At 35.5% G+C, this 25,805-nt stretch overlaps 1 protein-coding gene across 2 annotated transcripts in view; it reads left to right on the top strand.

The window, feature by feature from the left end:
- The window catches only part of VWA8 (von Willebrand factor A domain containing 8), a 188,459-nt gene that overhangs the window by 52,159 nt on the left and 110,495 nt on the right, over positions 1–25,805 (top strand). For both annotated transcript variants that reach the window (XM_072032521.1, XM_027472319.3), the window contains exons 13-20: positions 2,992–3,152; positions 4,344–4,457; positions 12,719–12,887; positions 13,235–13,312; positions 16,643–16,758; positions 17,553–17,659; positions 19,720–19,826; positions 22,817–22,888. In XM_072032521.1, coding sequence (XP_071888622.1) covers positions 2,992–3,152; positions 4,344–4,457; positions 12,719–12,887; positions 13,235–13,312; positions 16,643–16,758; positions 17,553–17,659; positions 19,720–19,826; positions 22,817–22,888 — 924 coding nt within the window. The remainder of the gene's footprint in view (positions 1–2,991; positions 3,153–4,343; positions 4,458–12,718; positions 12,888–13,234; positions 13,313–16,642; positions 16,759–17,552; positions 17,660–19,719; positions 19,827–22,816; positions 22,889–25,805) is intronic.

The following is a 25,805-nucleotide window of genomic DNA, read 5'->3' as shown; positions in this document are numbered from 1 at the left end:
GAAGTTTTTACAGGAAGCCATGTGTAAAATATGATTGCAGCTGAGCCGTGCATCTTCTGTTATATTCTAAGGATGCTTTTGTTGTTGTTTTGATGTGTTGTTGTACACATCGGTGACTTCGCACAGCAAAGTAGTAGCATAGGTTAATGACAGGGGCAATGTTAAATATTAATTGATACAGTAATTGACAATGAAGGCTATGAGAAGTTTAATGGAACAGATTTCTCTATTTTACTTCAAAAAATATCTTTCTGGCTCTTTTGAGAGAGACCATATTGTGGTAATGTTTGATTCATCCTTTACATCCGAAGTTGATTTGAATAGTGTGAAGAGCCTTAGGTCTTTCTATTGATTTCACAGAAAAATCTCGACAGCTTTTATGTCGTGAGGTTAGAATCGAATGTATCTAAACCAAAGGTTCCAAAATGTTTTGAGCACATAGATCATCTCTAACAGTTGCCTCACTGAACAATTCCTGTCTAATTCGTGATCTCTGACATCCTTATACAGATTTCTGATTATATACAATCCCACGTAGGCAAATTCCTGCCAAAGAAACTCATCCTGATTAGGAAGGATTTGTTTTTAAGTTCTCCTACTGCAGTTAAGGAACAGCAAACGAAAAGCAGCAGCCAGCTAGTTTCGTGTACTGTAGCTAGAGAACTTTTGTTTTAAATTGTTTAAAATAAAACATTTTGCTTTTATTTTTATCTCTCCTCCTAGATTTTTAGGGCTAAAAAAGCAATATTCAAAGCGATGTTACAACAATTTTCCGTCAACTTGCTCTTCCTTTCTCTCTTCCACAGCAAAAGCAATCTTTTAAGTACATCACTTGTGTTTGTGTACTGTGATGTTTTTGTTTCTAGGATTTCTTTTTTTTTGTATGACTTCATAATTGTTCTTTACAAATTCCTTCCAATTTTTTATTTGAGAAATATTAACAAAATGTGAGTCCAAACTGGCATGAAAAGCAGGAAACAGAGCTTTTTCACCTCATAATTGCCAAGAACATGATTAGCACGGAGAACCGTGGAAAATGGCTAAATGGGAGGCTTGGATTGCTATAGCTGCAAAAGGGAGGAAAGCAGTTACCCTGCTTGTGTTCTCTCCTGAACTTCCTTTTTTCCTGGTATATGAGGTATTTTAGAAAGTAACCAATGCAATAAAGCATATGCTGAGTTACAATGACGGTTAGAAATGAAAATAAAAATTTTGTTTCATAAGGCTGTATAATTTTGCAATTGCTTTGCTTAAGTGGTGGTGGAGGAGTGGGGTTGGGTGAGGAAGTGATTCATACCTTTCTGTCATCTCCCCTCCAAAGGGAAGAATTTCTAGTGGCAGAATATTATCTTTTTATATCTCATAACATTACATTTATAATATTATGTATTAAAAATAAATTTAGAGTAAATAAATAGAAGCAGTAAATTGTTGCCATTAAAAACGTATTTGATCTTGGAAGTCTTTTCCAACCTTAATGATTGTATGAAAACAAACCCCTTACAGAGCTTGGGCAAGCGTTAAGTTAATGATGCTTCATTTCAGTTCATCACTAAACTGAACCTAATGGAGCCATTTAAATAAAGATATAAACATTCATTTTATTTCAAAAAATATTTTTGCAGCAAAATACACTTATGAGTTTATATTGAGAAAACTAACGCTTGGTTCTCAAGCTGCTGGAATTACAGATAGACATCATTGTATATAGCATATTAGGCTATAATATATATGCTGATAATTCATACTGGATGCTGTTTCATACCTGTAGAGGTGAATTGTCAGAAGGTGTGTTAGTTGAATATTCAGTTATACAGCATTTGCTAACTACAGAGTGCACACTTCTGATACAAGTCCTAAAAATACTCAGTTTTTTCTCTGGCTTTCATTAAAAGTGGCTTACTTAGTCTACGAAGTCACTAATAAAATGCACAAACAGTAGAATGCACAAACAGTGCATTAAAAAACAGAAGTATAATAATAAAAACACTGTCTGTTTTTGTGCATCTGAATATGAGGCTCTAAATTATAAAAATTATACTGAAAGAATCAGACTTTGTCCTGTTATTTTAAGGCTTTTAAGGAAATGCAGAAAGAGGAAATGATTCAGGCCATATGATGTAATGTATTCTATTTTTATTCTTCAGAGGGTTTATAGTTGTGAAAAGGACATATGCAAAAGCTACAGCTACAATAGCAAATATTTTTCTCATCTGATTTTAGGTTAAGTTCTGTTCACAGCACAGACTGAGGAAGGAATTTCATCTTTCAGGCCACAAAATTGCTATTACATCCTTGTTGCTGTAGTGCATACCTGTTGTAATGGAACATTCAAAATATTTATACTGGAGGCTATACGAGATTTTGTCTTTGGTTGCAATTTATTCCCCAAGTCTTACTTTGTGATGCTCTACATACTTTTGGTATTGTGTTTGTTACTGGCTCCTTTCTTATCCTGTTCTTTCTTCTCTGACGAGCTTCCGCTGTATTTTTCTTCTAAGAAGTACAATGTCATGCTCTTTTGTGTTATGATGTTACTTTAGGATTAATGATGAAGTCTTTGCTCCTTCAGGCGATTTCTTCTATATAAAATGAATGACTTCTGTTTGCGCCAGGTGTAACTTGCTGCCCCCTTCTGTACACGAAACTGTACAAGTTCTCATGAGCTCCCATTACATTTAAGGCAAAGGAAAAAAAAAAAACACAAAACCAAAATAAAATAAAAAAGGCTTTTTTTCTAGTTTCAGAGGGGTCAATGAGGTGATACTGGCAAGCCTAGAACTTTCAAAGACTGTTTAACATAACACGTGTGTGAATGTTCGTGTGTGTGTGCATGTTTCTAATACTCTTTCAAAAAGTAATTGGAGATTTCCTGCTAATCTTCTTTGGGTATATTCTCAGGAAAAGCAGAATGTAGTTTTATAAAGAGAAAGCAGGTACCTGTAGAAGAATGCAATATGGTATAAATATATTATTCTGATGAATTGACAGGACATGACAGCCAGAGATTTGCTACAGCAGAGGTATACTCTTCCTAATGGGGACACTGCTTGGAGACCATCGCCGCTTGTTACTGCTGCCCTGGAAGGAAAGCTTGTTATTCTTGATGGCATTCATCGAATTAACCCTGGCACTCTAGCTGTACTTCAAAGGTCAGGATACGAGCATGGATAAGTTGCATGCACATCATCAGCTTACTGAGCGCATGCCTATTGAGAAATTAAGATTCTTATGGTGAATATGAGTTCATAACTTTAGAATACTGTAAAAATCAAGATGAGCAAGTTTGATGGAACATATTCAGTCCTTACATACATGAAAGCAGAAGCAATTCTTTAATGTTCTTTAGAAGTCTAATAGTACAGAAAATTTCAGCTCTCTGTAAATACAGTGGGTAAGTCTGAATTGAAGAATGGTTTTACTCTACACTTATCAAATCTAAAAATCAGTAATATTTACACGATGATTTGAAAATGCAAGATGTCAGAAAATATTTAAAATACTGTGAATGCATTCTGCTGCTAAATAAAATGCAATCATTAGTTACATGTAAAAGCACTCTTTATTTTGATTGAAAAGAACTCCTTTGAAATATTATTTCACAATTCAGTAAAAAAATAAATTAAACTTCCCAGAAGCAAAAGTAGTAATATCAGATACTATATTAATAATAATCTGTAACATCAGGTCAAATATTTCTTGTACTTTGTTGACCTGAGTTGTGTAATGCAATTCATAAACTTACAGGACATAATTAGCTTTAAAATCAGGTTGTAGCAAAAACATTTTACGAATTCGATTATTGTATATATACAGAGGAGAGTAGGCAGAAGAAAGAATGTTAGCCTGTTCTTTCTCTTTTTAAATCAGTTTATCTTTACCTTCTGATTTTTCTTCTAACACATGCATGTGCTGTATCTAAATACATATAATCAATGTCTGCATTAAAAAAAAAAAAAAGCTGTGTCTCTATGTATATTACTCATTAAAACCGATTGAAATATGTTGCTTCAGGAAACAAACCAGAAGTATATTACTTGGTACCAGTATGACTAAATGGCTGTTTAATGCCACTTAATTTGAAAGATTTTTTTTTCTTTCATTTTCTCATTATTTTCTATTTAATCCAGGTTTACTAACTGACTTTGCATTGAAACTATTTACTAATGCAAATTACTTTATCTTCACACCTGGATGCATCTTAAACTGCTATAACTTCTTTTTTACAATGACCTGTGTTAACTGAGGTAGCTTTTTTTTTTATTAAAAAAAGTATTCGTTGAAATAAGCATTATAGAAGGAAATTAAAGGCTAGATAAAGCTTATCTTTTATTTTCAAACAGACTAATACATGACAGAGAACTGACCCTCTATGATGGCACCAGATTATTAAGGGAAGACAGGTATCAGAACTTAAAAGAAGAATTACAGATCACTGATGAGAAACTACAGGAAAGGTAAAGTGTTGGCTATAGAATGCAAACAGCTTTTCATCCTGTAGAGCACTTAATCTCCTTTATTTTATTACAAAAACATCTTGCAAAATGCTTCCTTCTTAAAATGATACCTTTTAATCACTAAGAGGGCATACTTTAAATGCCAGTTTCCTCGTGATGGTTTGTTGTTTGGTTGTTGGTTTTTTTTTGGCATGAGAAAATTATATCCTGTTTAGAGTGCTCAAACTAAGAGAAAATCATTAAATATCCTTCAACAGGAGGGGTTAGAAATTGAAGGAAAATGGTAAGTACATAAAAATATAAATGTAAAAGAATATAATTCTTAATTTTGGAACATTTTATTAACAGCACCTGAAAATAAAGCTAAACTGAAATTAAATATAGCTTGTTACTTCCTTTTTCTTCATTAACTAGAAAGCTGGTATTTAATTTACAACTAATATGGAGCAGGAAATCCTAAGGATGGGTTGGGACCCATTATGCTTATGCTTTTTGTTTCTTAACTTCCACTTGTCTGCTAGAAACATTCCACAGATAGAAAAGGTCTCTCCGATTGCCACTCCTGATATATAGTCAAACACTGATGACAAATTGCAGTTACTGGGAAAGATACTGTAGAGTGTACTCCAAGACAAATACAATCTAAAATTCAGGCATATATGAAATAATCAGTATCTAAGAAGCTAAACATGCTGTGTTTCTTAAATGGCTCAAATCTCCGAAAAAAAACATTTGAATTGTCAGATGACTGTGCTCACATTTACACTGCAAGATGTGTGTGCTCCCAAGCTTTCCAGAGACATTCTCAGTTCTGGTAGGGATGCACTCGTGATGTGCAACCTCTTCATACGTACCACCCCCTGTTTCTCTTAATTGTCATGCTCAGTACAATTTTTTTTCTTTGATCTTCTTCATAGTCTACCCTTTAGAACTACGACTTTAAAAAAGTAGTTTTTCTTTTATTGCATAGTTGTTTTGCTATTTCTGGTTCCCCTTTGATCTAAAATACTGCACTGTTGAGTTTTGTGAGGGGGTGTGTGTTTTTTTTTGTTTTGTTTTGTTTTTAAGAACTTCATTTTAAATTTAAAGTTTTCTTTAACATTTATTTATTTGTTAATTTTTGAAAGATACGATGTAATCTAAGCCTGTTTGTTGCTACTTGTATACAGACTGCTGCAGCCATACACCTACCTAGATGGGCATTTCCAGCATTTGTTTCATGAGTAAAGAACTATGTATCAGTGAAGTGTTCATAAGGATTTTAAGCCCAAACTTTGAAAAGAGAAGCAAAAAAAATCTCTAAGGATCCATCTTGGCATTTCATCCCGACTTTGTGTTCAACTTTGTACTTCAGTGTAGATCTACTGAAATATTGTGCACAGCTTTTTGCTACTTTGGAGGCCCCAAGAGTCCTTTTTGGTGTTCCTCGGTAGAATGTCCCTCTTGCCTTCAGATCACAATGCATTGCTTTTACCTAGCCTTTAGCTAGCCTTTACCTAACTTTAAAAAGTTAGCCTTTTACCTAACTTTAATGTTTTGCAACAGAGAGTTTATTGTGGATTGGTAAGAACTAAATGACCTATTTGACTGACCATGAGCTTTCATTCTAAAAGAGGGGTAACCTGTCTTCACTCTACTGAAGACAAGTTAAAGTAGTGCAAAAATCTTTCAGCTTCTTTGGTTTGGCTGTGGTCTTCAGTATCAGTGGACCACTCATCTGTACAGGGGGTGCTGTACTGGTCAGATCTTGAGGAATTGAAGGTGTTTCAGGACCTGATCCTGTACCTAATGTTTTTGGTCTGTTAATGTATTCTGCAAACATCACTACCTTTCACTTGCTCCAGGCTGTGATGTCAGGAGTTGTTCTTTGATTCCAGCACTGCAATTCTCCCTGCTATTCCTCCTTTTCAGCAGCAGTTACCTGTCACTGTAAGCTTCGGTACCTTCCAGTGTCGCAGAATGGCTGTGCAAAGTGAGGTGTTCTTCCCAGACACCTTCTGATCAAATGTTATCTGGGTTCTGACAGCTGATTTAATCACAGTGCAAGAAAACAGGAAGGCGCAAACCATCCATCATTCGCCTGCAAAAGATTGCCTTGTGGAAATAGTGTATAGAATACATTGCACCTTGAATTTATGAGCAAATTGCCTGGGCAGTTTTTTGCTTCCAAGACGTGACTGGGAGTTGCTTTCCACACTGATGAAAAATACGATGTATTTTGCTGTGTAATAATGGCTTCGACTGGGTTTCTGATACTAAAGTTACACAGAAAGAGTTTTATTTATCCAGATTTTCTGAATTGGACTGAAGTAATTTCAGTACAATTGCTCTTTCCAAGGCCTGCAGAATATACGTTGTCATTCCTCTTTCTGCTGGGACTTAATTTGGGTTGTTTGCTGAGTGGCACGTGAAAACTTCTGTTACTCTTCCAATAAGGATTTCCCCGTGGAAAGTGGTTTCAACTTTTATTTGAACCAGAAGTCTTTTTTTTTTTTCCTCTCCTAAATCTCGCTCAGACTTCAGTTCTCATTTATATATTGGAAATCAATATATGCTTTAAGTTTGGCATACAGCATACATATTTTAGAGTTAACAAAAGTATTTTTTTCTTTTGTTATTAACGTTTTAATATCTACCCGATCTCACAGGGAAAGGTAGTTCATAGGAGAAACAGTGGAAGAGGAAAACACGTACTGAGAGGTACAGCAGTGATTTAGTGGAAGTGCATTGACAGAGTTTTAAGTCTCTGAACAGTCAAGCAGGGCCTAAATGAGGTAGCTAAAAATAGTCATAAATGGAGGAGATGAAAGAATAAGATAAAAAGGAGTATTTCTGAAGGACCAGGATTTGAAGAAAAGAAGGCAAATGCCTCATTAGGAGATCATTAGATTAGGGGAGGGCAGGATTTGAGGAAAAGCACTGATTAGGGACTGGAAGATGGCTGTGATAGCGAACTGGTACTTTCCTGCTATCTCTAAGAGAAACTGAGTACATGAGGTACATGCTCCTTTTTTTTTTTTTCTTTTTTTTTTTTTTATTAACATCATCATTACTGTGCGTGTGTGCATGAGACAGAATGGTGTGGGGTTTCTCTCTTCTGCACTACTTGCAGTTATTCATGAAATACAAAAAACCTAGCTGTTCCTCTGTGTTGCCTCAATTAAAAACTGACAAATGAGGTGACCAGATTGTGAGTTCCATACATGCAAATATATCTTTCATAATGGAAAAGAACAGCTGATGATGATTTTTAGTAGACTACTAGGGCTCAGATTTTCATAGAAAGTCAGTTTTCAAGTTCCATTCATAAAATGCTTCATAAATTCATAAATTCCTAATTTCAGGAAATTCATAAATTCCTAATTTCAGGAAATTCATAAATTCCTAATTTCAGGAAATTCATGAATTTCCTGATAGATAAAAGGAGTACTGTTCTTAACCAAGGAGATAACATTTCTGTAAACATTTTTTTAGTGTGTGTTTATAAGAGGATTTGAAACACCTGAAGATTTTTCTGGTAAAAATTCGAGATGTTAATGGAGAAGTTCTAGGGGATCCCCTTTTCAGTGCAGCAAGATAGATTTTTTACAAAGCTTTCATGTCCCTGTATGAAAATGATAGAGCAAATAATACAATTATTTTTCACAGTTTTATTTCCTTTAATTTTTAGTGTTTCAACAGTAATGATACTCACAGATTTTGCAGCATTCTTTTTATTCTACTACTACCTATATCACTTAATGATAAATCAAGAGGTTAGTATTTCAGACTTTCAAGAGGATAGTATTTCAGATCGCAATATGGCCAAAGGAAATTACAGGCCTCACATCATATAGAATGTGAACAGTATTATACTAAATAATATGAAAGTGCTTCAACTATGGCAGTGTTATTAGCAATGTCAGACAAAGGGGAAAGTATTGCTTGCTGTTCAGATTTGTTTTCACGTTTTGCTGGTTTTAATACCATTTTTCATAAATCAAATTTCTGACAACTTCATTTAAAAGTATGACTATCTCTCTAAGAGCTAATAAAATACATTCTTTTTTAATTTTTTTTTTCATTACTGACTGTGAGTTATATGTTCACAGATCATTTCATTACATTTCTGTATCTGTCACATCCACTAGTATTTTCCTGAGAAGGGCTTCAGACCGGTGGGTCAATAGCTCTAGCAGGAATGACAAGGGGAACTTGAGTATTTTTGTTTATAATTTAGGGAGAAGAGGAAGAAAAAAAAGCTGCCCCTAAGAAACTGACAAATGGTCTAGATTATCTTAGAGGTCTTTTCCAACCTAGATGATTCTATGATAGAAGGAAATTATAGCTGTTGATTACTTGTTAGTTGAATTATTGTATAAGAAAAAATCCATTCATCCACTGTGCATATCCAAGATTTCTGCATAGATCTTCTTATGAAATGAATAATTACATGTACTTAATTAAGACAAATGCTGTAGAGTGGCTTTTATATGGCTTTTACAAGACAGGCGGTGAGGTGCTGGTTTGTCTTATGAGGCGGTCTTTTAACCTGTTTGGGTGGATAATCCACCCACACTCCCAGCGTGCACACAGATGATAAGGCTTTGGTGTGGTGGGCAGAAAGCCATCTATCACAAGAAAATCTAGAAATATGTATATAATAAGAATTGTTCAGAAGCTCGTAACATATGTCTAGTTTTAATGCCCTGCAGGCAGTAGATTATTTTCCATGTGATTAGGTTGAAAGGCAACATATATAGTAGATGAGACAAATATAAAATGTGGCAGAAAGTGAATTTTGAAAACAATGAATGTTTTTAACTGCTTACATTTTCTAGCTTTTACTTTGTTCTTTTGCTATGCTTTTTTCCCTTCCCTTCCCTTCCCTTCCCTTCCCTTCCCTTCCCTTCCCTTCCCTTCCCTTCCCTTCCCTTCCCTTCCCTTCCCTTCCCTTCCCTTCCCTTCCCTTCCCTTCCCTTCCCTTCCCTTCCCTTCCCTTCCCTTCCCTTCCCTTCCCTTCCCTTCCCTTCCCTTCCCTTCCCTTCCCTTCCCTTCCCTTCCCTTCCCTTCCCTTCCCTTCCCTTCCCTTCCCTTCTTTTTCAGCTTAGTGGCTTTCCAAATAAAGTAATCTGTTAAATTTAGAATATTGTGAAATTGAAGAAAAATAGTAAGGAAAAAATGATAGGTCATTTGTGATCCTAGCATTACTACAACCCCTAACTCATAATATTGCTTTTATTTTGAAAGACTGTGAGATTTATAAAACCATGCTACAACAATAGACAACTAAACCCAGTTTGGTTTTGCAAGGTGGCATTAGGAATGCCATTCTGCATCGTTTTGGTTCTTTTGGGAACTTCACTTGCTTTGAACCATGTGTCAATAACAAGAAAATCTTTCCCTAAAACCATTCTGAGCAGTCTGCGTTCTGATCTTCCTCTTGAGCAGTGGTGGTAATCCTTGGTTGGAATTAAAGACTGATGTGAAAAGGACACAGATATTAGTACCAGAGAGCACCCTGCTATCTCTTTTATCAGTAAACATTTAATAGAAAGAGAAACAAATGGAGGCTCTCTGCACTAATCCACTAACACCAGGTTTTCCTACTGTGCTAGAGTTTCAATAATTTTAAAAGTGTTTTAGAAAAAGGTGGTTTTGTTTTTGTTTGTTAAAAAAAGTTTTTAATAAGATGCGTTTATTTGGCCTTCATCTGCAAAGTATACAAGATGTCAAAGATCTCTGTCTTATGAAATAAAGCTCCATATAGTAGCTTCATATTCTATTCCTTTAGGGACTTGATCTGTAATACTGTGGAGCAACTTTGAAGCTCCTCAATTGCTATCATGGATGGTTGGAACATTCATAGCATTGCAGGATCAGGTAGTTTACGACTTTTTTTTTTTTAAATAATACACTTACCTTGACATTTTTCAACATTTCAAACATCAGTGCAAACAACAGCTTTCGAAGTAGCCAGGTAGTTTTATCCATGTTTACAAACTGGGAAACAACAGCAGGGGTGTTGTGATCTGTCAAAACCTAGGGTGTACTTCAGTAGCTTTAACTGATACCACCAAATTAGCTTGCCTTTACTTCATCTCCTTTCCTCCAGCTTCTCTGCATTCTTTCCCTGCCTGTCCCCACCATACTCTCTGAATTAGGCGTTAATGTGGATGTGATATGAGAGAGATGTGTTTCCTTTACGATGGAAAGCTGATGGCTTTTTTGCTCTTATGGTATTGCAGAAGGACCAGAATTAGTCCTGGGAATTTAGGTAATTATAGGAGGGTTGTTTTTCTTCTTGGTAATGGGGGTAAAGGTGAGTCTGGATATGTATGTATTTATCCTATCTAGGGATCATTTTCTTCTATAATGAAGTTGGCCAATGTTCCCTGACCTTCTTTTATGCTTAGTGACGGTGACATTCCTATTGGTTCCTCTTTCATGTGATGTTTTCAGACATCTATTTCTATTTTTATCAGTCAGGGAATAGCTTCTAGGCTTATGACTTTCAGCTGAGAATAACTCATGCCACCCCCTGTGTTTGCTTTGATACAAGAGACTGTTTGCTGTAATGACTCTGTTGTATTTCATTGTTGTGACTAACAGATGAGCCTACTACGCAGTAGACTTGATAATTTATATTTAATGGTCATATTGTGTCTTAGGATTTTCTTGCTTATACACCCTCATTTCCCCCTCAGTTTAACCAGGAGGAATACTTGCCTCCAAGAGTTATGATTTCAAATGTTGTAATTTATATGGGGAATGGCTCATGATAACAGGCATATCTAACAATATAAGCTAATTCAATTTCACTTGCTTTTCTTTTTCCAAATTAACACCTGCTATTTTAATAAGTGCACTGAAAAATTAATTGTTGTAAACAAGGCCCTTCTTGCATAATTTGACTGTCTTTCATATCTGACTTGTTACTGTCTACTCTTACTTCTACAGATCATGAAGTTGTGCTGATGAATGAGTAGAAATGAATTCCTAATCCAAAGATATGATAATATTACATAGATAAGACAGGCAAAAGTTGTGAAAAACACCCAAGACAGAGGCAGCATTCTTCTACTGCCCTAACACATGCATCCAGCAGTGGTATATTTAAGCTTGTGTTGGTTTCAGTAAGCTCCCGTTATCTTCTGCGGAATGAAATAGGCAGGCATTTAAGAGACAGTTACTCACCAAATCCTACAGTGTGAAATTTACACAGTGAAAAGTGGATGCATTGCTACAGGAAGCTATGGAGACAGAGAGGATGATGAAGTTCAGAAAGGGATTAGACAAATCTAAGGATAAAAGGGCATTAAAACAAATAAAGATCAATCCCTAATATCCTTGAATGCATGATTGTGGGTGCTGGGAGAGTGCGAGGGGAATTAAATGCTGATAGTAGTTTATCACATAAGCCTTGAAAGAGGCTTCCCCAAGGAGCATCTCCAGCTGCCACCATCCGAGACAGAACATTTAGCTAGATGGATAGATTGAAGGACCCAGTAAGGTGTTTCTTAAATTCTTTAGATCTTAAGCAGCTCTTTGAGGGACCTGTTTCCCTGTGCTGTCTTGAAAATGAGTCAAAGGTGAGGTGACTGGCCTGGCCTTTGAAGTATAAATTTCCGAGATATTATGAAGTTGGGGGCATTAATTACACCCCAAGCGACTAGGTGATTTTCCAGGGGCTGCAGAGAATGTCAGTAAGTTCCTAAAGTGTTACTAAATCCATCTCTTTGTGATATCAAGGCCAATCTTCACAGTTTTTTCCTTTCTGTCAATCTAATCGAGTAAAAGAAATTCTCATTACTGCAGCTTCAGTAGATGATGTTCTCTCCCTGATTTGCCTGTTAGACATACTGCTTTAGGTAAAGCACTTCTAAAAATCTTACCAAATTACTGAGATGTGTCCATTTGGGATATAGAAACCAGTAAACCGTACCCTAGTTGCTGGTATCTTGCCCATCATGAGACATGCAGGTCATCAGCTTGCCCATCTTGAGACATGCAGGCATTTTGCAGATGAGAAGTGGAGACTTTGGGTACCCTTCTCAGTGTAGAGAAGTATGAGCAATTTACACAATTGCAAGTCATGTTATGCAGTCTTTGTCTTTTTTTATTTTTAATAAAGTTGCATTTGCAAATTATGAGAAAAGATATCGTGATATGGCTCAGCACACTAATATAATTCCTTTTTCATCTATTGTAAAAATAAAAATATTAAATTTGATATTTAATGCTTAGGTCAAGTAATGCATTTTATAAAACTTGTTTTGCAGGTCTATCTTTCCAATACACCCCTCCTTCAGAATAGTTGTCCTAGCAGAACCGCCTGTCATCGGAAGTAGTACCAAACAATGGCTGGGTCCAGAGTTTCTGACACTGTTTCTTTTTCATAATGTTCGATCTTTAAGCAAGAATGAAGAAATTCAAGTTATTAAAGAAATGGTAAGTACGTTCAGTATTTTAGGCACGTGCTGATTCTTGTTTACTGAACATGGTTATTTGCTATATAAAAGTATTTTGCTATGCTATTCCACTCCCCATTTCAGCGTAGCACAAATGAGTCTTCATTTTCAAAGCCTGCTTATCTTTTAATGGTATTGGAATAAATTAGCATTCTTAAAATGATATTAAATGATGCTGTAATAGAAAAACATTGTCAAAATTGTATTCCTTTTTTTTGGTGACATAAACCAACTGCAGAATGTGTATACTCATTGCATATATGGCTAGCTGTGTATGGAACTTAACCCATCGTACGGTAAGATTAATACTGTTTTTGTTTCAAGCAGATTCCAAATGTACCCAGTGCTGCTGTGGAGCAGTTGTTGTCATTAACACACAAGCTTCGGGAAACAAATGATGCCACAGTGAGTACTCCCCTACCCCCTCTTCTTTTCCCCACAGATTTGATTTCTCCTACTAGGACTGTTTGCTTTGTTTTGAAGGAAGACTGGGTAAAGCTTTATAGCTATAGTGTTATTTTAGAGGCTGCCTTATTGAAAACCAGCCCCAGAAAGTTACTGCTGACAGTTACTGAACCGGATACTGTAACTTCTTTGATTTTTATGTACGCTTTTAGAATCTGCATAAATAAAGCTTTTAGGAAATCCCCCAAATCCTAGAGAAGAAAAAGCACACACACTGTCAGTGGGCTTAGATATGTGGTTTACAATGAGAGATGCTCGAGGTACCTTTTGGGTAAGTATGGAGATAATCATGTTTGTCCAAATATGTTTTGATTACTTCACTTCAGTCACTGGAACTTTGGTAGCTGTTATTATTGTGGCTTTTTCGGCAATGGAAACTATCTAGCCATTATGAAGTGCCAGTGGGCAACAGCAAAGATTAGCAATGTAAAAGGGAAATCTCCAGAATTCCTATCTGTGTTACTACTACAGGTTATTCTGTTAAAGCAGTCTTATCAAGAAAAATAAGTTCTGCTGACATAGTAACCACAAAATTCTCTAAAAAGATAGTCAAATCTTGGTGAAAAGTAGAAGAAATCATTGCTATGGCAACTGGATGCTTTCAATGTAACTAAAATGTAAAACATTTTTAGTGGAATCCAGCGGTTTAACTGGTATGCAAATTGTAATCTGTTCTGCTTATGTTTCATGGTTTAACATGGTAATAGTTTTCATAGTATTACTACTCAGGTAGTTGAGGGATATTGAAAGGCTGTTGTGCTCTTCTGAGCTTAAAAAAATAAATAAAAGGGCTGACTTTTAAATACACCTATGGGACAATGTTGTTATTAACATCTATTTAACTTTCTACACCTGATATTTGACAAATGTAGACTGAAAAAATGTAGTTTTGGGTATATTTGGAGACATACCATGCTTGAATAGAGCATTATAAAAGTGCTTTCCAAACATGTGGATGTCTATAGCATTGTAAAGTATCTAAATGAAGTGTATGATGTTGGATAAGATGTGAATCATGATACGGACCAAGGGAGGATTCTTGTAGATGAGCAGTGACATGAGACATGTCAAGAATAGCATGCCTGTGTGGAGAGCTGAAATATGTGCCTAAGGTATGTCAGGCTATTTTTAGAGTTGCCTGAGTAAGTAATCCTCTGCCAGAGATTATCCTGAAATATTAGCCATTGTTTCAAGTGATTTTGTTAACAATAGAAGAATACCTGTAACATATTCAGCCTGTGGGTGTATTTTTCGTCATTGTAATTGTTTGTTTGATATACAATAGAACCTAGAGACCACAATCAAGATCCTGTTGAATTAGATGCCTGATAGATATATATTACAAAGACTGTCACAAGGACTGTAACCTAATTTTGAGTTTACAGCTATTACGTATAAAAATCAAGAACAGGTAAGGAAGAAAGAGGACATTTTATTCCAAAACTTTAACTCCCAGTTGCAATATTCAGATGATGTGACACAGTTCCTCCTCTGTGAGCTTGTACTCTGTTTATTCCAGTGGAGGATCTGGTGCTATATATAATTTTGACTTTAAAATGTCCGTGTTCCTTAGAGATTGGAGTGGCATGGTGCGAGGCAAGAGTGTCTTCCTTATTCCTCCCACTTGGTGCAATGGATGAAGCATGCTACCTCAGTTACTCTGCTCAGCTGTCAATTTCCACTAATGCAATCCTGTAGGTTGTGACTTGGGAGGATTGCTTACCTTACAAAAACATAATTAGCCTGAGAATATTTCAAGTGTTTAAGATTCTTTACAAAAAATATAATCTCCCAAAACAGTGAGAGTCCTGACTGGTGAGCAGGGACGACAGGGATGCAGCACTCACCCCTCTCACTTGCCTATGCTTTGTTCATTGCTGTGTAGGTCTTGAGACAGAGATAACGCTTGAAAAGCCATCATTTACAACACAATGTCTGTAATACTTGGTAGTAAACGATGATGCTTCAGAAAATGCTTCACAATCTTTGATCAATGAAAATAGGAAAAGCAAGAGTAGTAATTGAAGCAGTTATCCCAATCTAAACCATCCTAGCTTATTGCTCAGAGCTGAGCTAAAACATACTATCCTTTGCCTTCTTAGCTTTTGAGTTTTGCACAGTCTCGTGGAACTGATTGCTTTTATCCTTTCCAAAAAAATTAACATCTGTTCGTCAAAACTGCAGTTTTCCAGAGGAAAGAGTTGGTGATAACACATTTCTCATACTTAAAAATGATTAAGGGAGAAAAAGACTCTGAAATTAATAAAGTGTTGCCTTTTCTATTTTTTTCCTTGATTGCAAATTTGAGGATTTTTTTCCGATTAAAACAATATATTAAGAAATCGTAATGCAGTTAGAAATCATTTATATGCCCCAAAGCAAAACATTCAGAAATTACCTAATTAAAATATTTCGGTTAACCCAGGCAAAGCATGGCGTGACTTATCAGATCACACTCATTGTTGTGTGCTTCCTGCTAAAATAAGGAACCTGTTTGTATTAGATACCTTCATCCGGTATATGCAGTGAATAGAAGGATTTCTTTCTCGGTCGTTATATCTCTAAATAAATGGCCACTTGTTTGGGGGGCTTTGTTTGTTTGTTTTTACATTCTGCTGTATTTGCTTTAGGTCTGCCTTCCCAGGCACTGAATCACTTCTGTAACTCCTTACTGAATCATGTCCAATTTCTAGCATTTACTTTAACACATGGACAACAGAAAAGGACACAGTGTTCCAGTAGTGGCCCACCCAAAAGGCGTGTGCAGAGGTGATACAATCTCCTTACTTCTGTCCAGTGTTGTCTTGTTTATACATCCACGAATCCTGCCAGACCGTTTTGCCAGAGCATTACTTGCAGAGCTCATATTCAGCTTGCGAAGAGCAGATTATAGATTTTAAGACATTGGTCCTTCTACCATGGCTTATCTCCTTTTTATTATCAATACTGTTTACTTTTAGGTATTATATAGCACAGAAAATTAAGTTATCAGCATGTTTTTTCCCTGTTGCTTATCAAGTGAAATCATAAAGCAAATCTGTAGATAACATCATGATTTCCGTGACACTGAAGTGCTGCAACAAATACAGAATTACAAACGTGTGGATTAAAAAGCACACACTACTATAGGAGGCAGAAAGCACTTATGAATTAGGAGAAAACTTGAAATAATTACTTTTGGATTACATTTTTTCCTGACTCATTCAGTTTAAATCCCTGAGATCAATTCCCAGAGATGAAGTAATTAAACCACCTTGTATTTTTTGACAGGCACAGTCCCTGGCTTCATCTTTATCCACTCGACAACTGTTGCGAATTTGTCGGCGACTGTCACAACATCCAGATGAAAGCCTTTACTATGCTGTTAATAAAGCCTGCCTTTCCAGGTAGACGTGCCAGTATGGGTGGAAGTTCCAGAGTTCCTTGGTCTATTGCTAACATACAAGATATCTTTTAATGAAATTGCTCTTTAGCTTCTTAAATTTTGTCATTTCTTCAAAACTATTTTGGTGGTATTCTCAAACTTAAAAGCTGAGTTGAAATGGTTTTGTGCTGTTTTCTCATCTTTATGATGATGTTTAGTGAAATCATACAAGTTAGGTCACCGTTATCAACATTATTTCACTGTCTCAAAACACTCTGCTTTGAGTTATTTTATGTCTAGTATGGCTGGATGCTTGATGGAGTTTTGGTTTCAGTTCTATAAACTGTATATGAAATTATGAATATAGTGTTTTGTTTTGTTTTGTTTTCCGTTCTTTTCTATTAAGGAAGGCAAATTTTAATTAACAAAAGGTTTGGAAAACTGATGGAGCCTCAGACTGTATGCCACAGAGCTCTTTATTTCACTTTAGAGCTCTGGGTTCATGGGAACTGAGTCAAGAGTAGAGGTGTTTCCAAATAAACATCGTTTCTATAGTAGCTCTTACTGGTAGTGGAATGAGGATATTACATAATTCCAGTCCTAATTCATCCTACGTTGCAGATTTTCTTGCAATATTCCGTAATACTGAAGCTTTTTATAATGAGCATGCAACTTATACGAGGGCATAGACATAGACATTTAAGGGTTTGGAGATCTAAGTAAAGCTTCATACTGGTTTTACATTACAGAAAATACTGAAAACTTGTAAAAAATCTTCCTTAAAAAATGATTTACCTCTTTTATTTCTTCATTTAGGTTTTTACCAAACCTTGCCAGATCGGCTTTACACAAAAATCTACAGGATTCCGGTATTGAGTCAAGTCCAGATAGCACAAAGAAACTAGAGGAGAAGGATTACACTTGTAAGTTTGTGCCATCTTTTGTCCTGTTCTTCATGAATGTTACTCAGATAGTTCAGCATATAAATGTGTACTAAATGAGCTCAAAATAAATGTAGTTTGCTTCAGCTACACCCATTTGGCTTTGTTATAGTGGGAAGTAATATCTCCTTAGTATGCTGATACTTATGTACTGTCTGCTGCATTCCCTGCCCATGAAATTTAGTGCCCTTGACATGTTTAAGGGTTCCCCAGTCTAACAGATTGATGACTTCAGGCACTTGACCAGCTCTTGGACTTAAGTCGTTGTTTTGATTTGATGTTTTTTTATTTATTTACCTGTTTTATTATTATTATCATTTGTACTACTGTTTTGCATGGTTCATAGTTACAGCTTTGTTTTGATCTTAATCTTTCTATGTTATGTTCTTTACCATTGCTTTTTTTTATCTTCACTGGTAAAATCAACCTCTTTCTCATCAAGACTCTTGTAGGAGTCTTGGGTTGTATTTTGTTTTCATTCTGGTACATAATTCTTTATTAGTTTTTCTTCTTTTTTTAAATTTTTCTTTAAGTTGCTGTCACATATCATCTTTATCCAGCATGGCTTTGTTTCTTTACCTTCTGCAACCTGTATCCTTTTGAAGGAGCCTTCAGTACTTCACATATATTTCTGCTTCTGCCATTTTTCTTACTTCTTTCTCATTCCTGCCTGTCCTTTGGTCTTCATGCTAATTATGTAAGTTTTGATAACTTCCATCAGGTAGCACACGTTGAGTGATCTGCCATTTTCTGTTCACTAAACTTTTCCTTTCAACAGCTTTGATCTGTACTCTATCAGTATTATATTTGCTGTCATTTCTCTGTATGGACATTCTCAGTTTTCTGATACATTTGACTTTTATGATTTCAGGTAGATCTCTACAGTAGCAAACAAGTCTTTTGTCCGAATTAACATAGACTCTATTTTTATATTTTTTTTATGTAGGTGAAAAATAAAATAAAAAAAACAAACAGGCATAATACTGCATGAATGGCTGCATAGGTGTATGTATGCATGTCTATATGCATATATATCTCTGCGTAGGTATATATAATACTATGATATATAGAATACATGTGTTACTGATAATGCATGAATGGCTGCGTATGTACACACTTATAGCTGAATATATAAGATGTAATATTACATTATTATATCTATATTTGCATTATATGTGTTTATATATATGTATGTAAAAATTATTTATGAAATAATTAGAAATATTGCCAATTGCATTACACTATCTGCTTACCATTTTTTTTCCACCCTGATCCCTCCATTGAAATTTCTTCATGTTTCTCTGTCCGATATTTTAGAAGAGAACACATTATAATCCTTTTTTATTATTATATAAACTTAACTTCTGCTTTCCTAAGGAAGGAATTTATGGTTTTCTTGGTGTAAGAATTTGTTGTTTTTATTTTTAACTTTTTCTCGAAGACTTGAAGGTCATACCTTCAAGTGCAAATTTATTCAGTTTTCAGCAGGTGTTAAATGTGTCCACTTTCTAGAATTAACCCATTTGGTCAAAAAAGTAATTCTGGATGTGAAAATCAACACGCTAGTACTGCTGTGATGGGTTGGTCCCAGCTCTCCTCAGTCCCATCCACACGCTGTGTCTACTGAGACAACTAGAGAAAATAGAAAGAGAATAGAAGAGAGTGAAAAATTTGTGGGTTGAGGAAATGTGGCCTGACAAAGTTAGTGGTATTCCAATAACAAGAGTATGAAGTTAAACCATGGTAGCTGTCACAGCTCCTAGTGTACTTTATGATATTTTTTACATAAGATCACCTGTTCATCATTTATTGTAGTAGACTTCTTTGCAATTATAAAGAGAATTCAAATTCATTATAATGCAACCTCTTGTTAACAGATAATCTATCAAGTGTTCACTTTAGATAGAAGTCATTTACAGCAACCCACAGCCTTGTTAAAATTTGCAAACTTTCACTTGAAAGCATTGGCGATTGATTGCATGTCTGCTCAGAGGATGGTATAAGTAATGCATGTGCTTGTTTGTTTCCTGAAAAATGTCTAGGTGAAATAAATGATGGGATTCTGAAGATAGGATCTGTGACTATGCCAGTTTATAACCCAAGTGAGAAAATGAAAGTGCCTGATGTGTTGTTTTACGAAAATGCTCAAGTAAGTAGAATTTGCTGGCTTCTCAAGTACAGAAAGTTCATTAAATATGTACTAATGCACATATTCACGTTTATTAAATGATATACTAATTTTGAAAGTTGTAATTCTGAAACAGCTTCTTTAGGATAAAATTTTTTCCCAGGGGATTTGATGCTCATTGCAGATCCATCTTCACTGTGTCCCTTTGAAGATGTCGTAGCAATCCCATTGAACATTCATAAAATGCGAAAGAACTTTGAGTGAACTTGAATTTTATTTAGAATGATTTGATAAGATGCTTTATTGAGTGATTTTATTGCTGCTGCTGACCTGATCGACTCTTGTGGCTGGGTTATTGATTCCGTCCTGATGGAGTGTTTTACAAGCTTGTAATAGGAAGTTTTGCAGGTCGGCAGTACCTGCCTTGTATTAGAATTAACGCTGTATGCTTGAAAAGCAAGATGAAGAGTAATTAGGGCTAGTAGTTAGTTATTAGATAATAATTATTTTATATAACTTGAGTTATTAATTAGTTGCTGGAGTTATTAATGTTAATTTGTTCGCAGTAGCAAAGAGTAAGAGCAATTTGTGAACACAATAAAAGGAAAGGGCTTGGTGACTTTTTTTGTTTGTTTTAGTTCCACCCTCTCCCATGTTCCTTTTATAGAGGTAGGTGTACTGCAGCTGTCTTCTCCATCTAGCTTGTGGACCTCAAAATTGTCAGACAAGGTTATCCTTAGCCAGAGAATTACCCTTTGAGTGACTATGATATTTCACTGATAGCTTGTGAAGTATTTTTCTTTTTAGGAGACTAGTGTGAATCTCCCTACTTTGTGAATTTCCTTTTCTCTTCTGCTCTATTTTTTTCTTCTTTTCTTGCTTGTAATTTCTTCCCAGAAAGGCTATCCTTTCTGCAACATGGCTATCACCTACTGAAGGTGACAGGCCATGCAAGGAGAACAGATGACAGTCTTCTTCATCTTCCCCAGTAACATTTCATGTGAGATTTTGTTCTGTGTTGCCATTTCAGTAAAGTACTTCATCTGAGTGTGTTGGAAATGAAATGAAGTCTCACTAGGATTCATATATGCATTGCTTCTTCAGTCTTCTTGCTTATTGCTTCAGTAATTATAAATGAACACACTGAAGAAAACTGTGACTGATCTTATGCATCAGTTTTGTTTAGGCAACATTTGTTAAAAATGCTGCATAGAACAAACTGCTCTGTATCTGCCCCTGGTAGCAATGAATTCTGAATCCTAGAGGGAACAACCACCAAATACCTGTCAGAAGAGCTGTTCCCTTTTCAGAATGAATTTCACTCTTAACGTTCTGTATTGCATGTTCCCACTGTAGTTCAGCCATTCAAGTGTGGCAGTGATCGTTTACCAAAACCTGCTGGAAAGCAAATTTGTTTCACAAGTCCAATGCAACTTTTCCTCTCTTGTATCTAAAAATTGCATCGATTTTCTTCTGTGTTGGTTTATTTATATCCCCAGCCCTTTGCAGTGCTGTACAGTGTAATGAAATGCATAGTTTTGGTCTTGAAGCATTACATGTTCCACTGGAATTTAGCATTGCTGCAGTACCTTGTAGTAAAGTTGTTCTGCAAGGAAACGAGAATGTGCATGTATTTCTCCAATTTAGCGTAAAACAGAAGTCATCTGAAGGAAATTCTCATGCTTTAGCAGTAGAATCAAAAAATGTAATCAGTAAGTGTGGTAAAACTGACTCGCTGGAATTTATGCTCTATCTGGTCAAAGTTACTCTCATCAGTGATAAATTGCTAGTGTGTGTGCTTTCAGAAAATACAGTAGTTTGCCTTGAGGTCTTCTTGAATTAATTGTATGTTGAGTGTTCAGTAGTCTTTTGACATGCCTGGGTAAGATTTTGTGGTATTAAGCTATGTTTACACGAGTTTCTTCCCCCCACCACCGCCCTCCGTTCTGGAGAGATTTGGAAACCTGTAATATCTTTCACACAGTTGCAAACTGAGTATTTCTATATGCTCAGAGATTGCATGTGATGTACTGTTTTTTTTGTGGGTTTGTTTTTTTCAAAATTAAGTACTAGAGATGGAATGATAATGTGGAAAAACTATGTTTATCTATATGTTTATCTAAAGGCAAGCATTTATTTCTCTAAGTAGCTTGTCTGACCTACTTACAGATGACCTATTTTCACTAGGTACAGTAGAGAAATATACAAGACTATTGCTAGTAAAGTAGTCTGCATTGCCACATTATCCTTAAATCCTTTTGATCCTTTTAAACAAATTATTTGTGAGGAGCATGGTAAGGTTGAATTTTGTATAATGTGTGTTACATTTTATAATACTGGATTGGTAAAATAGATGTTGTATTTTGACTTCAGTTAGGCAGTCTAATTTAGAATTTGTAAGAAACACAATAAACACCTTTAGACTTGAGCTTGTGTTTTTCTGTCCTTATTTTCCTTGAAACTAAAGCTTAATTACGATAGGAAAGTGTGTTTGTTATTAAGCTAGGCTTGGTGTTTAACTTAGAAAAAAAAAAGTATTTAACGTACATATTCATGTAATCTCCCTTTAATTCCCTGTTTGGTTTCTTTACAGTTCTACCAGGATATATTTTGCTTCCTGCCTGTAGAGTTACTGGAAATTTGTCATATGTGTATAAATGAAAGTTCTTATGCTCTGGGTGACAAACGTTCACCTAGGCTAAAAAGAAAATGCATTAGGAATGATTACAGAGAATGACACAGTTTGGAAAATCAAACACCCAGAATCGATCAGAGCAAAGGAAATGCAGAAGTGGAGTTTGTGTTTTTGTTTCATTGTTTTAGTCACTAGATAGATTGCTTCTGCTATTATTGGCTGAGAGGCACTGGCTGTGTAGTAAGTAGTGGTTAGTATAACTTAAAAAAAAAAGGCCCCAAATCTTTAAAGTTCTTGTTTACTATTATTATTAGGGAATATATACACTTTTGAGAGTATAAAAACAAGAGTAAAAATCATGTTTTTATTTCTCTAGCACATGCTGGTAATGGAAGATATGCTAAAAGACTTTCTGCTGGGAGAACATCTTCTTTTAGTTGGTAATCAGGTGAGTTAAACATTTCTTACAACTCGTTATTTAATAATGAAATTAAATCTCTGTTTTGCTTCATTGAAATTGCATCCATTGGTACTACTGAGGTAATTTACATATTTTTGACTCTTTATCTATTAACATTCACTGGTTTTATGAGCACATGTTGGTGGAAAATGTAAATGCCTTAAGTGTTATTTTTTGTGTTTTGTTGTATGTTTTTACATTGCTGTCAGAGCAGGAAGACAAAATATTAATGGCTATGTTTAACATAATTACCAATAAAATACTTGGTCAATTGTTTTGGTTGTTCTTCATAGATAAGTAGCAAAACCTCTTCTTTAAAATTTCTAGTGAGGATAAGAGGTGTAGAATTAAGTATTATTCAAATGTATTTTATCTTTATTGATTCAGAATACTGGTTTTCTCTAAGGTGATACAGATTCACTTTCTTCTTTGGTACAAAAACCTTATTTGGTAAAAAAAATCTTCTTTTTGGTAAAAAAAAATCTTCTTTGTTGTTGGAGACTGTATTGTTGAGATTGTAGGGCCTGACATTCTTTTAGTCAGTCACTGCTGTTTCGTGACACCTTCTAAGAGTTCATAGTCTCTCCAAAGTTAGGTATGGGCACATGTTCTCTTACTGGGTATGTTTAAAAGTCTTCGTTCTTCAAAACCGTCTTAAACTATCAGTGGAACTGTCAGATGACTTAAACAGAATTATTTGCTTTGCCAGTTAGCTCTAAAAAAGGGTTTTTGTTATTATTTCTGTATGTTTAAAGTGTTCAGGAAAGTGATTTCCCAAGCTACCAGGTTGATTTTTCTTCCCCTCATAAAGTAATCTTCTCCCTTTGGTTTAGCTTTCCCATAGCATGGTTACAGTAATTTTGTAGCAGATGTTTCTCTTTATGTTTTGCAATAGCCTTTGGAAAAAGTCTAACCCAAAGCACTAATGGTCTAACCTACACAGCAAGGAATGCAAAATGGTAATTGTTGTTAAAGTGCATCTATTAAAATTACGGCATATGTTTATGTGCAGTCTTACTTATTTAGTGTCCTTTTTAAGAGCTTGTATTTGAGATTTCATACTTCAAACCTCTGTAGACTTTTGCTGGATGATGCCAGGTTCTCCCAAAAGATGTCATATATTGGTAAATGAAATACAGATTTCATAAATTAAAAAGCAACACTCTTTCATAAGTGAAATATGATCAATTTTTCCTATTCCATTAATAGTGCCACCTACCAAGTTGTTACTGAAAACGTTGTATAGTACAGGTTGCCTGCAGGACCTGCTGTCCAAGGTTCACAGTCCCACAGTGTCCAAGTGAGAAGTCTTGGGGACAGCAGCCAGGTGCCCGAGGATGCCAGACAGGTCTGCAGTGACGAGCCAGGTCTGAGGTCAAGTCAGCAGGTCTGGGCTGGGGACAGCAAGGTTCAGGGCCAGGCACAGCAGCATTGCAGTGTAAATCAGGGAGGAAATGAGGAAAAGCTCGAGTGTAAATGCAACTCCTAAGCAATGGGGAGAAAGGGGATCTCAGTGAGGTTACCTGGGGCTCGCTCAGCAGCTATCAGAGCTGACCTCCAATACAGACAGCTAAGACCCTAGGTGGGGCATGGAAGAGCTTGTAGAGCCTGGTGGTACACTCAAACCCCTGACACGTTTCATATGTTGTACCAGCTTGACAAAAAATATTGAAGACTACATTAGTGTGATTTTTGTTTTTAAGGTATTTTTCCAGCAGAAGTATATTCATCTTTAATAATTTACTCTGTGCTGTATTTTCTTAAAGCGTACGAAACTTGTAATGGAGACAGTGTTAAAAGATTTAACCAGGTGGAAGGTTTGGAACATGCTGCTTTGATTTTAGACATCCGCTCAGTTCTGCCATTAAAATTGATTGTTTTGCTGTGATTTGTCCTTGGCAAATCTGTAATACTTATGGGTTTTACTTTTTAATTGCTAACATACTTTCTGAGTACATCCAGGTTTATTCTTTGCTAATTTGTTCCACTGTTTCTGTGTGTGACTGAGTTAGGCCAACTGACCTTTTTTTTTTTTTTAAAAATACTGTTTTTAAGTTCGAGCACTCTATTTGCCATTTCACAGTCTTTTGGGACTGCACCAATCACCCTTGATTTTTCAGATGTTTACTAACCATTTAGAAATTGATAGGGTAATTCTTTAAGTATATTACTGAAAATTTTTGCAGCATGTGATGAATCCTGTACAAGTACTGCAAAAGCAACTATATGTTTTTATGTGAAGTGCACAAATATCTTCCCATTGAAGATAATACAGTTTTTATCCTCTTTTTGTAAATCATATGATTTAAAAAAAAAAGCTTTTGCTGTTCAGTTACTTTAACAGTTTAATCTGTAATGAGAAGGTAGAATGTAATTACCATGTGCTTGATACATAATTCAGTGTGTACCTGTGTTTTGCATTTGGAAGAAAGAAATGCCGTTTTTGTGTGGAGATGCAAAATGCTGGTTTGAGTTACTTTCTGTTAATACTTCTTGTTGGTGAATGAGTAAATCATGGAAAATCAGTGTAAGTAACTGACAATTCAAATACTCTTAACCTAGGTCCTTCAAAATACATGACTAATATCCCTTTGAATGCCTGTGTCATTTCCTAGATATTTAAATGAGTTTGCATGTACCGTAGAATGTAATTTGGTCCATCAAAATTATGACTGCATAAGTGACTATCTCCTTTCAATTGCTAATAATTGTGCAAGGCTTGATCTATAGTCTTTCTTTACAAACTGGATTTGGTTTTCCTCTTTTACCTCCTTGATTTTGATAAAACATATGGGCACACAGTTTCTGTTAGCTTTAGCCCATTTTCTTGATTTCTGAGTTTATAATTGCAGTGTCTTCTGCCATTTTTTTAGTTGTGAGCTGACTGGAGAGAGTCCTTTTAACA

Source organism: Anas platyrhynchos, chromosome 1, assembly GCF_047663525.1.
Source record: "Anas platyrhynchos isolate ZD024472 breed Pekin duck chromosome 1, IASCAAS_PekinDuck_T2T, whole genome shotgun sequence".
In the NCBI taxonomy this organism is placed as follows: Eukaryota; Metazoa; Chordata; class Aves; order Anseriformes; family Anatidae; genus Anas; species Anas platyrhynchos.
The sequence above is the reverse complement of the archived record's forward strand: the minus strand, read 5'-3'. Positions and strand labels throughout refer to the sequence as shown.